The 12,749-nt window shown below is 46.6% G+C and overlaps 1 protein-coding gene across 1 annotated transcript; it reads left to right on the top strand.

The window, feature by feature from the left end:
• The first annotated feature begins 2,312 nt into the window (after positions 1-2,312).
• On the top strand, positions 2,313-12,256 carry kcnk2a (potassium channel, subfamily K, member 2a). The gene is made up of 8 exons (XM_062446981.1): positions 2,313-2,476; positions 3,565-3,784; positions 4,095-4,185; positions 6,893-7,010; positions 8,547-8,707; positions 9,500-9,686; positions 10,144-10,283; positions 11,774-12,256. Coding segments are annotated over exons 1-8 (1,236 nt in total). The 5' UTR covers positions 2,313-2,475; the 3' UTR covers positions 12,092-12,256.
• The last annotated feature ends 493 nt before the right edge of the window (positions 12,257-12,749 follow it).

Genomic DNA, 12,749 nt, shown 5'->3' with positions numbered 1-12,749 from the left:
CTTTGACCCCTGGGGGAATGTGCAGTTTAGATGGCTGAGAAGACCTGTAAGCTAGCTCGTTTAGCAAACCCTCGTCTGATAAAACACTGGGATGCTGAACTTCATCTGGGTTTGCGGGCATTCACATGTTTGGTTTGGGTACATTTAGCTGTGAAAGTGTTTCTTTTGTTGTCAAACCATCTATTCGAACTGATTTAATAGCATGTGGGTTTTTTAAAGGGTAGTTTAGGTTGTTGCTTAGCCATGATTATAGTGGGGTGGTTTGAAACCAAGACATTCAATGGGTAAATGAATTTGAAGCAAGTGAAAGTATTCCAGGCAAGTGAAGAACAAAAGCATTCATTGTATGTAGGGAGTCAGGTGGCTGAGCAGTTAGGGAATCGGGCTAGTAATCAGAAGGTTGCCAGTTCGATTCCTGGCCGTGAAAAATGACGTTGTGTCCTTGGGCAAGGCACTTCACCCTACTTGCCTCGGGGGGAATGTCCCTGTACTTACTATAAGTTGCTCTGGATAAGAGCGTCTGCTAAATGACTAAATGTAAATGTAAATAATCAATAATAAACCTGAAAAGTTAATCTTGCCTGACACACACAGGCAGGGCACACACCTTTGCCCGCACGCACCCACACAACCATGCATGAGGTCACACACATTCTACACACCTAGTCAACAGTTCCTGTCACACACCAGGGAACATTTTTTCCAGTTTTCCAGATCGGTGGGTTTTGGGGGCGGCTTCTGGTTGGACCCGTGTGGCGTTGGAGGACGTGTGGCAATGGCTGTCTAATTACATGCCTGTCATCTAGAATTTGGGGGCATTTCTCCACAGGCACCTGAAGGGGTACCTCTTGTTAGCTTTAATTAAACCACAAGTAGACTGGGGGCCTAAAAACAGACATGAGTCAGGATTAGTACCCCCCGGTTCTGACCTCCTCCGACAGGAGGTGAGGGAGCAGGAAAGTTGAAGTCAACACTTGGAAACCACCTAAACCATCTTCCTCATTAGGGTCCCTCAGGTTGCCGTGGAGACTTATGGGGTCACTATGGGGTCAGCGTTGGTTACCATAAAGATGTAGGTTTGACTGGCCCTCGTGAGGCCCCTTCTCTCCTGGCCAGTTAAAGCCCTGAGTGATCCTGTCATTCATTTCTTCTGTGTAGCTTGTCAGGGTGCTAATGTCACAGATGTCGTTGCATCGCTCGTCAGTATCGCATGTTCCCTCGTTTGCCTTCTCCTGGGTTCGATTTTGAGTCCTCTGATCAGAGGCCACACCTAACAACCTTATAAAAGCACCACGTTACCCAGCCAGGCCAACAAAAAGCCTATTCAGTATGTGTGCTGAGGAGTGAGTTTAACCGATTAACCTTGCATCTCATATTGACTGTTTCATATGGATTTTTGCCAGAACAATGCAAATAAGGTAAATCTGATTAAAATGTATCTACAAGAGGAGGGAGGTAGGGAGAGAGGGGGGAAGGGAGAGAGAGAGAGAGAGAGAGAGAAAGAGAGAGAGAGTCACAGAGGCACCGATGTTTGGGGCCAAACACAATCATTGTTCAAAGCACCTGATAGAACTACACATCTGGTCTGGAATCATCTTTCGTAGAATTAGTAGAACACAAGCTTGTAGAACTAGTCCTGCATGATACAATCTCCTTTTTAGACCGGTTTCCTCTTGAACCCGGCCAACACTCAGAACCAACAGCAGACGCTGTCTTGAATTAGTCTGGAAAACGTTAAATTAAGGTACATGACACAATCAAACCAAACAGCACTGCAGATGGTGGAGAGGCTATACTACTGTAGGATATGCAGTATTTTGGCATCAGAACCATCCAACCTGTCTAGAGTTTGTGGATGTTTTCATAGCGGGTTTAAACGCAATGACACTGGAGGAAGAGGGGATTCAGCAGAATGTGCTTTACATTCGAAAAAAGTTGTGGAACACATAGCAGTATTGATAACTTTAAAACATCGATAAATTTGGCCTTTAATCTAGAATAAACGCTTTAGAAAGAGAAATAATTAGTGGTGGGGGAGGTTGCATGTCCTATATGTGAGCTGGCATGATGATTTGTAGTGGACTCACTCACCCCACCCCACTCACTCACGTGTCAGACAGCGGAGCAGGGAGGGGGGCTATAGATACTCAAGAGTAAATTTCCGATTTTGCCCCCTACTAACCCCCTTTTACCCCCCCCCCCCCCCCCCCCCCCCCCCCGCCGCCGCTGTTTACTCTGTCCCGGGCACCTCCGAGGTAAAAACGCGCCGGTCACCGCGTCCGCGAGTTCAGAAGAGACAGAGGAGAGTAGTCGCTCGGGTGACATGTGGAAACGTCCGACCGCGCGCACCTGCCTGTAAGCTCCCAGCGACACAAGAAAAGTAGAGAAGACAGAGCGCGAAGAGGAAATATTCCCCTAATCACGGAAAGAACGTCTGATGAGGAGCGGAGAGCAGAGGGCATCGGGTAGGGAAGAAGTGAGTGCATGCGCGTAAAAGTAGCTGTTTTATCTCATTTAATAGGGTGAATGAGATCATAGTTGGTTTCTGAACTTTAACGTTTAATAAATCTGAGAGGGAAAAAACCATATAATTCTCACAGACGTTGCTATGCTGCCAAATAAAATAAAGACATATTTATGACAAACACTCAAATTGTATTTAATTAATTTTACGAGAGAGTGGGTGTCTAACGCTTAAAACCTTATCGTTGAAAGGATGCAGCAAAATATTTTATTTTTCCTTCTTCTGACCTGGAACTCGGTGAAAATTGTTCAGTGATTGTTATGCATTAATTAAACCATTGATGCATTTTACCTAAGCGATACTTTTCAGGTTTAACCTACAATTTATGGCACTGTAAAGATTAGGGCTCAATTTCCTAAGGAGCCGTACAGTAATAGGTTGTGTTCTCACATGACAGTTAAAACGCTTATGGACTTAGTCTACAGGAATATTTTGTAAAGAAATATTTGTTTTATTCTTAACAGTGGGAACACTTGTCCGTTACATAAGTGTATAAATTGCACCATATGTGCAACGTGCCATTGTAGTACAGTACTGTACAGTCTGCAGGGTTTAACGCGAAGTTGGTTATCATCAGCTCTGAACTATAACTCTCTCCTCTCTTCTCTTCTCTCCTCTCTGCTTTGCCATCTCTTTAACCTCCATTCACCCATTTAGTTTAGTTTCTCCGCCCTTATACCCTTGTCCTCACTCACTGTCTTAATCCACCTGCTTTTACCCTCTCTCACGGCCGTTTTTCCCAGCAATAATTAGAAAAAGTCCGCATGTTGGACTGCACAGGAAAGCGTGTGTGTATAAATTGATCGTTTTTTTTTTCGCTTGATCTCATCAAGGCTTGGCTTTACTCCATTGACTTTTAATATGTAGCACTGCGTCTCGAATGGGATGCACTTCCTACCTCGTGATTTGCAGTCAGTTGGGGGACAGTTTGAGAACACAAAGAAAGAAAGGTAATTGAATGTACCATTCAATTGTAAGACATCCCTAATCAACCAATCAATTCATCTTCCTTCCCCCACCTCCACCTACCCCTTTGGCAGTGGCAGCACCTGACCTACTGGACCCCAAATCTGCCACTCACAACACCAAGCCCCGCCTCTCCTTCTCCACCAAGCCAATCACACTGAACCCCGAGGAGGACTGTGACACCATCACCACAGTCATGAAGTGGAAGACAGTGTCTGCCATATTCCTGCTGGTGGGGCTGTACCTGGTGATGGGAGCAGCGGTGTTTAGGACCCTGGAGCAGCCACATGAAAGGCAGGCTTTCCCTTTATTAACCTGTCAACCTACCAAACAGACCTGCTGCCCAGGACTGTCAGTCTGTGTCTGTGTGTCTGTGTGTCTGTGTGTCTGTGTGTCTGTGTGTCTGTGTGTCTGTCTGTCTGTCTGTCTGTCTGTCTGTGTCTGTCTGTGTCTGTCTGTCTGTGTCAGACCTACTGCCCAGGACTGTCTGTGTCTGTCTGTGTCTGTCTGTGTCTGTCTGTGTCTGTCTGTCTGTGTCTGTCTGTGCTTGCCCACCTGTCTATGTGTATGCCCCATGCTGACAGCTTCTCCCCTTGTGCCTCAGTGCCCAGCGGTTGGCTATTCTGGCCCAGAAACTGGAGTTCCTGTCCAGGCACTCCTGTGTCAACCACAGCCAGCTGGAGGAACTGGTCAGGGTAAGACTATGTGACAATGCACACACACACACACACACTCTCACACACTCTCACACACACACACACACTCTCACACACACGCACACACTCTCACACACACACTCTCCCACACACACACACTCTCACACAAACACACACACTCTCACACACACACACACACACACTCTCCCACACACACACACACACACTCTCCCACACACACACACTCTCCCACACACTCACACACACAGGGAAAATAAAGTGATATGATACATTTGATATGAGTTTATGCAAAAGAAGGTAGGATTTAGATTTAAATGAAAACATTTCAAAAACAGATTTGGGATTGTGTGTTGTCTTATCTGCCTACAACAGAGCTTTCCCTCACTGTCCGTTTTTGGCACCTGCCCTTGCTTCCCTTGGCGCTGTGCAGTTTGCCACTGCACTGCTCTCCAGGGCTACACAAAGCTTTGTGTGTGTGTGTGTGTGTGCGTGTGTGCGTGTTTGACTGACAATGTAATCTACCAGTCTCAGAGAGAAAGTGTCAGGCAGCCATCCAACCATCCATCCAAACATCCATCCATCCAACCATCCAACCATCCATCCATCCAACCATCCAACCATCCAACCATCCACCCACCCATCCAACCAGCCATCCATCCATCCATCCAACCATCCATCCAACCATCCAACCATCCATCCAACCATCCATCCAACCATCCATCCATCCATCCAACCAGCCATCCAACCATCCAACCATCCATCCATCCATCCATTGTCTATCATAGTTCAAAGTTCATAAAGAAGAGAGTTCATTACAAAAGAGTTTTGTAATCCAGCAACACGTGACATTTTACATACTTTTCGCACATACACACACACATACACACATACACACACATGCTGACAGACCCAGGCATTCCTCCTGCTTGTGTGTGTGCTGTGTCACTTCAGCACCACGGCCAGCTCCTGGTCAGCCCAGACAGCAGAACGTTGTAGCAAAGCTCTCTAGCTATCTGGAGGCCCCCCGGTGTCCTCACACACACACACACACACACACACACACACACACACACACACACACACACACACACATTCACATGTACACACAGTCACTCACACACACACACACACATTCACATGTACACACAGTCACTCACACACACACACACACATTCACATGTACACACAGTCACTCACACACACACACACGTCTCTTTTCACTACTACACTACAGAAGAGCATTCTCTCAGAGCCTCTAGGACTCTTTAAGCTTTGTTGGCTAGACATTGTGCCTGAGTGGTCTTCTGAATTGGAGATGCTGTGATGCTTTGATTATTTTGTTCATGTGGTAAAAGCATACAAACACACGTACACAAACACACACACACACACACTCACATACACAAACACACACTGCTGACTGCACACAGGTACACAGTTGTTATGTTGGATGATGGCAGGTTGGATGATGGCAGGTTGGGTGATGGCAGGTTGGTTAAGGGTTTATTCCCAAAAGGTTCGACAGCAAACATTATTATCAGCAGGTAACAGACACAAAACAGAAATCCAACTCCCTTGCGACGCTGCAAACACACACATACACACACAGTTTCCCAAAATGACACTTATCCATAATGATATGTTCCTATGTCACGTTATGTCCCTATGTCATGTTATGTCCCTCGACACTGTGTCCTGTGTCTAGTCTGTCTGTGTGACGTGCCTATGTACACCACAGCACACCACAGCACACCACAGCACACCACAGCTCACCACAGCACACCACAGCACACCACAGCACACCACAGCTCACCACAGCACACCACAGCTCACCACAGCACACCACAGATCACCACAGCACACCACAGTACACCACAGTACACCACAGCTCACCACAGCACACCACAGCTCACCACAGCTCACCACAGCACACCACAGCACACCACAGCTCACCACAGCTCACCACAGCTCACCACAGCACACCACAGCACACCACAGCTCACCACAGCACACCACAGCTCACCACAGCACACCACAGCACACCACAGCTCACCACAGCACAGCACACCACAGCTCACCACAGCTCACCACAGCACACCACAGTACACCACAGCTCACCACAGCACACCACAGCTCACCACAGCTCACCACAGCACACCACAGCACACCACAGCACACCACAGCTCACCACAGCTCACCACAGCTCACCACAGCACACCACAGCACACCACAGTACACCATAGCTCACCACAGCACACCACAGCACACCACAGCTCACCACAGCACACCACAGCACACCACAGCACACCACAGCTCACCACAGCTCACCACAGCACACCACTAGTCTTATCCGATGATCAGGAGGCAGATTCCACATGACATAATTTGCATGACCCTTCATAGTCAGTCATTTTTGGATGCTTTGCTTAAGTTGGACGGAGAGAAAAGCTATAATTGTCTAAGACTAACATGCACAGTGCCACAGATGAATGGGAATGCCTGCATGCTTTGACACACACAGACTCACAAGACTCTCATGTACTAAAAGAAGATTCTGCTCAAGTACCTCCTTTCAACATGAATTATTAAAAGTTATTATAACAAAATGGACCTCAAAGGCAAATAAATAGCTAATGTGTGGAATCTTTATTAAACTGTGCAGTCTCTAGGCTCTCTTTATGAAATACACTGCCTAACTGTGTGTGTGTGTGCATACCTCCAACAGCAAGTGGTGTCCGCTATTCGTTCTGGAGTTAATCCAGCTGGAACACTGACCAATCAGGGCAGTCTGTGGGACCTTAGCTCCTCCTTCTTCTTTGCTGGGACTGTCATCACCACCATCGGTAAAGTCTTACTCATGCATAGACATACATACACAAATAAAAATTAACTCTCGATTTTTACAAATTTCATGAACTGACCAACCAATATGATATCAAGTTGTCAGATGGCTGAGTGGTGAGGGAGTCGGGCTAGTAATCTGAAGGTTGCCAGTTCGATTCCCAGCTGTGCCAAATGACGTTGTATCCTTGGGCAAGGCACTTCACCCTACTTGCCTCGGGGGGAATGTCCCTGTACTTACTGTAAGTCGCTCTGGATAAGAGCGTCTGCTAAATGAATAAATGTAAAATGTAAGTTATGGTCACGTGGTCGAGGTGTAAGCATGTTATTAGGTTGTTAGTTATTACGGTGAAGAAATGTTTAAGTTTAGAATAAGTTCAATCACAAACCAAAAGCGGTTTTTGAAATCTCGACTGAACGTTAAAGACAAATATAAAAAAGACACAAGAAGATTCTTCCGACACAGTTTTCTCAGACAACAGAGGGTTATCTGTTGAAGACAAAGCGAGCTAACTAAGTGTTTAGACTGCATGGCCATTCTCCTCTACCTAACTCTTTCATCTCCTCTCTCTCGTTCCCTCTCTCTCCTTTATCTGGGTGAACGGAAGGGGAAGGGGGGTCACGACTGTACCTATGGGACTGGGTAGAGAAGGAAATAAAAGGAGGAGGGGTTGGAAGAGATGTAGCTAGGGGTTAGATGGCTGAGCGGTTAGGGAATCGGGCTATTAATCAGAAGGTTGCCGGTTTGATTCCCGGTCATGCAAACTGACGTTGTGTCCTTGGGCAAGGCACTTCACCCTCTGGGAAAATGTCCCTGTACTTACTGTAAGTCGCTCTGGATAAGGGCGTCTGCTAAATGACTAAATGTAAATGTAGCTAGGGACGAAGTAGGGCATTTTCCACAGCGGAGACACAAAGTAGAATGATAAACAGAAGTTAAAACACATTATGGGATGCTTGACCATAATGCCTGGTTAATGGCCTGTCCTGGTTTCGTTACGTACCAGTGTAATTCACAGATAGATTTATACTTTTCTCAGAGACAGTGGCTGACTGGTGAACATTCACTTGAAATGTGCTCAGATCACATGACGTGCAAAAAAAGAAAGAAGAATGAGAAATCCTAGTGTCCAATCCTAGTGTCCAGGAAAAAAAACAGGTCTACAGAAATTAACCTCAATGAAGATTTACATTTACATTTAGTCATTTAGCAGACGCTCTTATCCAGAGCGACTTACAGTAAGTACAGGGACATTCCCCCGAGGCAAGTAGGGTGAAGTGCCTTGCCCAAGGACACAACGTCAGTTGGCATGACCAGGAATCGAACTGGCAACCTTCGGATTACTAGCCCGATTCCCTCACCGCTCAGCCACCTGACTCCCCCCAGATACAGAAAATAGAAGCCTTACTCATTCTTCATCCTACGTTCTATTGACTTGTTCTGGTGACTCAATATTGAGGGTCCCCATAGAGTAGCTACAGTATATCCGGTGTAGTCAGCAGAAGATTGATTTGTGTTCCTGTGTGTGTGTGTCCAGGTTTCGGGAACATCTCACCCCACACCGAGGGCGGGCGGATCTTCTGTATCGTCTACGCCCTCCTAGGAATCCCTCTTTTCGGTTTCCTACTGGCTGGTGTTGGGGACCAGCTTGGGACCATATTTGGCAAGAGCATTGCCAAAGTGGAGAAGATATTTGTGGTGAGTCCAGGGAACATCTGGCCTCACTTTCTCACTCACAGTACCACAGCTCCCCGGTGTGTTTAATTTACCTCGAAATGTATACTTTTGAAACTCAGTGGTTTTCTGGGTGATGTAAATGAAGTGCGCCCGAACAATTAAACAATATTTGCAAGCAGTGTTTAATTTAGGTATTTTTATTGATATGAATAGCTTAGACAGAGCTGATGACTATAAGCCTGTTTGCAGCAATGATTAATTTGCTGCATACAGAAATCTTCAGCTTCAGCATGTGTGTGTTTGTGTTTAAAAATATGTATTATTTTTACCAACTTTGGACCCCATGTATCATTATTCACAGGGGTGTTTAGGAAAGTAATTGTGTTTTGGGGGTTGAAGGCAGACTGTTGTTTGAAACAGATAATAGACTGAAGTTTAGGTCTATGGAGGAGTGGAAATGTGTGTGCCACACACACACACACACACACAGACATACTAACAAACACAAACACAAATTACCAGTGTTTCGTAGGAGCCCAGAGTTCAGTGTGTGCGTTCGTGTGAGGCTCTACTTCTCCATGCTCTTGGGACTGCAGTCCTGGCTATAAGCTACATCCTAAATGAGGGCTGCGAGAAATGTATTCATGACCATATCTCACAAGGGAATAGTGTCATCCCCACTGCATCTCTCTGTCCCTCATGTCTGGGTAGATTTTGGCAAACGGCAAACTTCTTTTAGCCCCAAAGAGTATTCCATGCCCTTTTCTCTCTCCCTCTTTCCGTTAACCTTCCTCTCTCTTTCCCCTTCGTCAGAAGTGGGACGTGAGCCAGACGAAGATCCGAGTGACGTCCACCGTCCTCTTTATCCTCTTCGGCTGCCTGCTCTTCGTGGCGTTGCCGGCCGCCATCTTTAAGCACATCGAAGGCTGGAGCGCTCTCGAGTCGCTATACTTTGTCGTCATCACCCTGACGACCATCGGGTTTGGGGACTTTGTCGCAGGTAACGAGATTTAAGATTTATAATGTGATCCTGAGTCACAATAAAGCCACAAAGTAGATTTTGCTTGTTATCTTTGGGTCATTGTGACCCTTCAGTCATTGTGACCCCCCCACGTGTTGCGACAGATTTACCTCATACAAAAATAAAGTGATTTTCTTTTAACCGTTGGGCTGTCTCACACCCCCCACAGCGCAAAGGTTAAAAGAAAATGCTTTTTATTTGTTTTCGTATTGGGTAAAGTTGTCGCAGCACAATGATGGGTCGTTGTGAACCTTCGGGTCATTGTGACCCGAAGGCAGCACAAGGGTTAATCAGTTCCATAGACAGCAATGGACAAGAAGCAATCCTTGTAGCTACTGTAACATTCATAGAAGGGAGGTGCCATCTTGATCTGAGCTTACACAAAGCGAGATGGCGTTGAAGCTTCAGAAGGGGTCTTATTTCTGTTTTCCTCTAGGTGGTTCTGAGATTGAGTATCTGGACTATTACAAGCCTGTCGTATGGTTCTGGATCCTGGTTGGTCTGGCCTATTTTGCTGCAGTGCTCAGCATGATAGGAGACTGGTTAAGAGTCCTTTCCAAGAAGACCAAAGAGGAGGTACGTGTCTGTGTGTGTGTGAGTGAGAGAGAGCGAGCGAGAGCGAGCGAGCGAGAGAGAGAGAGAGAGAGAGAGAGAGAGAGAGAGAGAGAGAGAGAGAGAGAGGGAGAGAGAAAGAAAGAGAGAGACAGAGAGAGAGAGAGAGAGTGTGTGTGTGCCTATCTGTCTATCACTGACATCCACATACAGGTCGGTCTATGCTAGAGACCTCTGACCTTTAGTCCACCTCGTCTCATTCAAAACACCAAAATCATTTTACATTTAGTAGACGCTCTTATCCAGAGCGACTTACAGTAAGTACAGGGACATTCCCCCGAGGCAAGTAGGGTGAAGTGCCTTGCCCAAGGACACAACGTCAGTTTGCATGACCGGGAATCGAACTGGCAACCTTCGGATTACTAGCCCGACTCCCTCACCACTCAGCCACCTGACTCCCTTTCATTTTCAATCAAGTTAAATATTTCCCAATCAGATCAAATCCACCTGAAAAGGCTGTGAGTTTCTCCAGGGACTCTGCCAGGCTCCTAAAAGGTGAACACACATGGAGTTCTATCCTCTATTTAATTGGCTTTTAACCAAGCATCCCATCAAGCAGCCAATGGTATATTTACTGGTAAAGGCCCTGATCCTTTTCTTCGTTAAAATACATTTTTCTCTATTGTTCTCGTTGCAAATACATCGTCTATCGTCTTCATTTGCATTGTGGGTGAAACGAAACCTCAGCGCTCATGTGATCTGTCTAATGTCCCTGTTTCAGTCCAACGTCTTTGATACTTGGTGGCTCTGAAGCTGTAGTTTTGTGCGTGATGGTTATGAGGGTTAGTGTTTTATGAGGGTTGGTTTGATACCGTGGGTTGTGCTCTGAGCACAACCCACGCAAACAATGAACAACCCTTCCTCCAACCTCTGATCTTTTACAACAGACAGTCCCTCGCTGTTGTCTTTTCATTACCTGTATATCAATAAGTAATACCGGTAACACTAACACCCTCATTTACTAAGCCGATAGGAGATCTCTAGCTGTTTTTACATCACTCCAGTCTGTTTGAGGAACTGAAGTATACAGTAGACCCGGCAGGTGGTCTATGGTCCCTGATCTCGGTGTGTTGACTCTGAATTCATGTAATTTCATTTTGGTATCTTTGGCAAGGGCTGAGGCCATGTATATGGATTGGGTGTGTGATTGTGTGTGTTTGTTTGGGTGTAGCATTGTGTGTGGGCCAGTGTGTGTTTGTGTGTGCATGTGTGTTAGGACTACATTTTCCACGCCGGATCATAAAGAGCGAACGGGGCAGACTAGGCAGGTGTTGGAAACATATATGTAATTGAGGTGACTTCCTGGAAACGACACAGAAAGCAAGACTGTCTGCACAGAACAGCAGGTCCACCACCCCCTTCCTTACTTTCTCTTTCTATCCCTCCACCCCACTCTCTCCTTCCTCCCCTCCACCGCCCTCCCTAACGCCTCCCTCCCCTTTTTTTCTCCCCAGGTGGGGGAGATCCGCGCCCACGCCGCCGAGTGGACAGCCAACGTCTCCGCGGAGTTTAAGGAGACGAGGAGGCGGGTCAGCGTGGAGATCTACGACAAGTTACAGCGGGCCGCCTCCATCAAGCGCAAGCTGTCGTCCGAGCTGAGCCTCAACCTCGCCCCGGAGCTGACCATGCCCAGGAGGGCCCTGTCCATCGACGAGGAACGGGAGAAGGAGGGGGGGTTGCCGACCATGACCAGAAATGGCGGCCTGTTCTTTAACGGCCTCGGGGGCGACCCGGAGGGAGGTGACATCGTCATCATCGAACATCTCAAATAAGGTTTGCGGCTTCCACCGTTGGCCTCCGAAAGCCAAACCGTAACTTGCCTCATCTCCGATCGCAGCAGACGAAATAGCAGACCGATGGCATCAACATGAAACATCTACACACACACCGGAGGGCTATGAGGCAGTCTAACGTCCATCACAACCGAACTATGATGTCTGCGCATGTGAATGACTGTGTGTTGTTTTCCCGGGTTGAGACAGTGTCAGTAGGATAACTAACATGAGAGGAAGCGATGATTTCCTCTCTGCCTTTAACCTGAATGTGAGTCTTGTGGGCGGTCTAACGGGTTCCAATCTTCTTGACAGTTGGAAGAACCATTTTTATTCACAGAAGACACCATTCCTGTGCCCAAAGTTTTTTTAAGATTACCAACCTGAATTTATGTGAAAAGGCACATATGCAGTAACATCTTTTGGTTTGGACAAGAGCACACTTGAAGAGTGGTTATGGTTAAACCAAAGTCTGTTGTACTATTTTCCAATAGTTTGAGGTTGTGATCACTTTAAGATTATATTGTGAACGACAGTTGAAACAACAGAATGTGATGTCATAATGTAATGCTTGAGATTCCTGAGGGCGTGTTTCTGTAGCCAACTGGGATGCTTCCCATGAAGCAGAAGTAATGTATGATTGGTTGGCTCCAAAGTG

Source organism: Osmerus eperlanus, chromosome 21, assembly GCF_963692335.1.
Source record: "Osmerus eperlanus chromosome 21, fOsmEpe2.1, whole genome shotgun sequence".
NCBI lineage: Eukaryota > Metazoa > Chordata > Actinopteri > Osmeriformes > Osmeridae > Osmerus > Osmerus eperlanus.
Note: the sequence above shows the minus strand (reverse complement) of the source record. Positions and strands in the feature narration are given on the sequence as shown.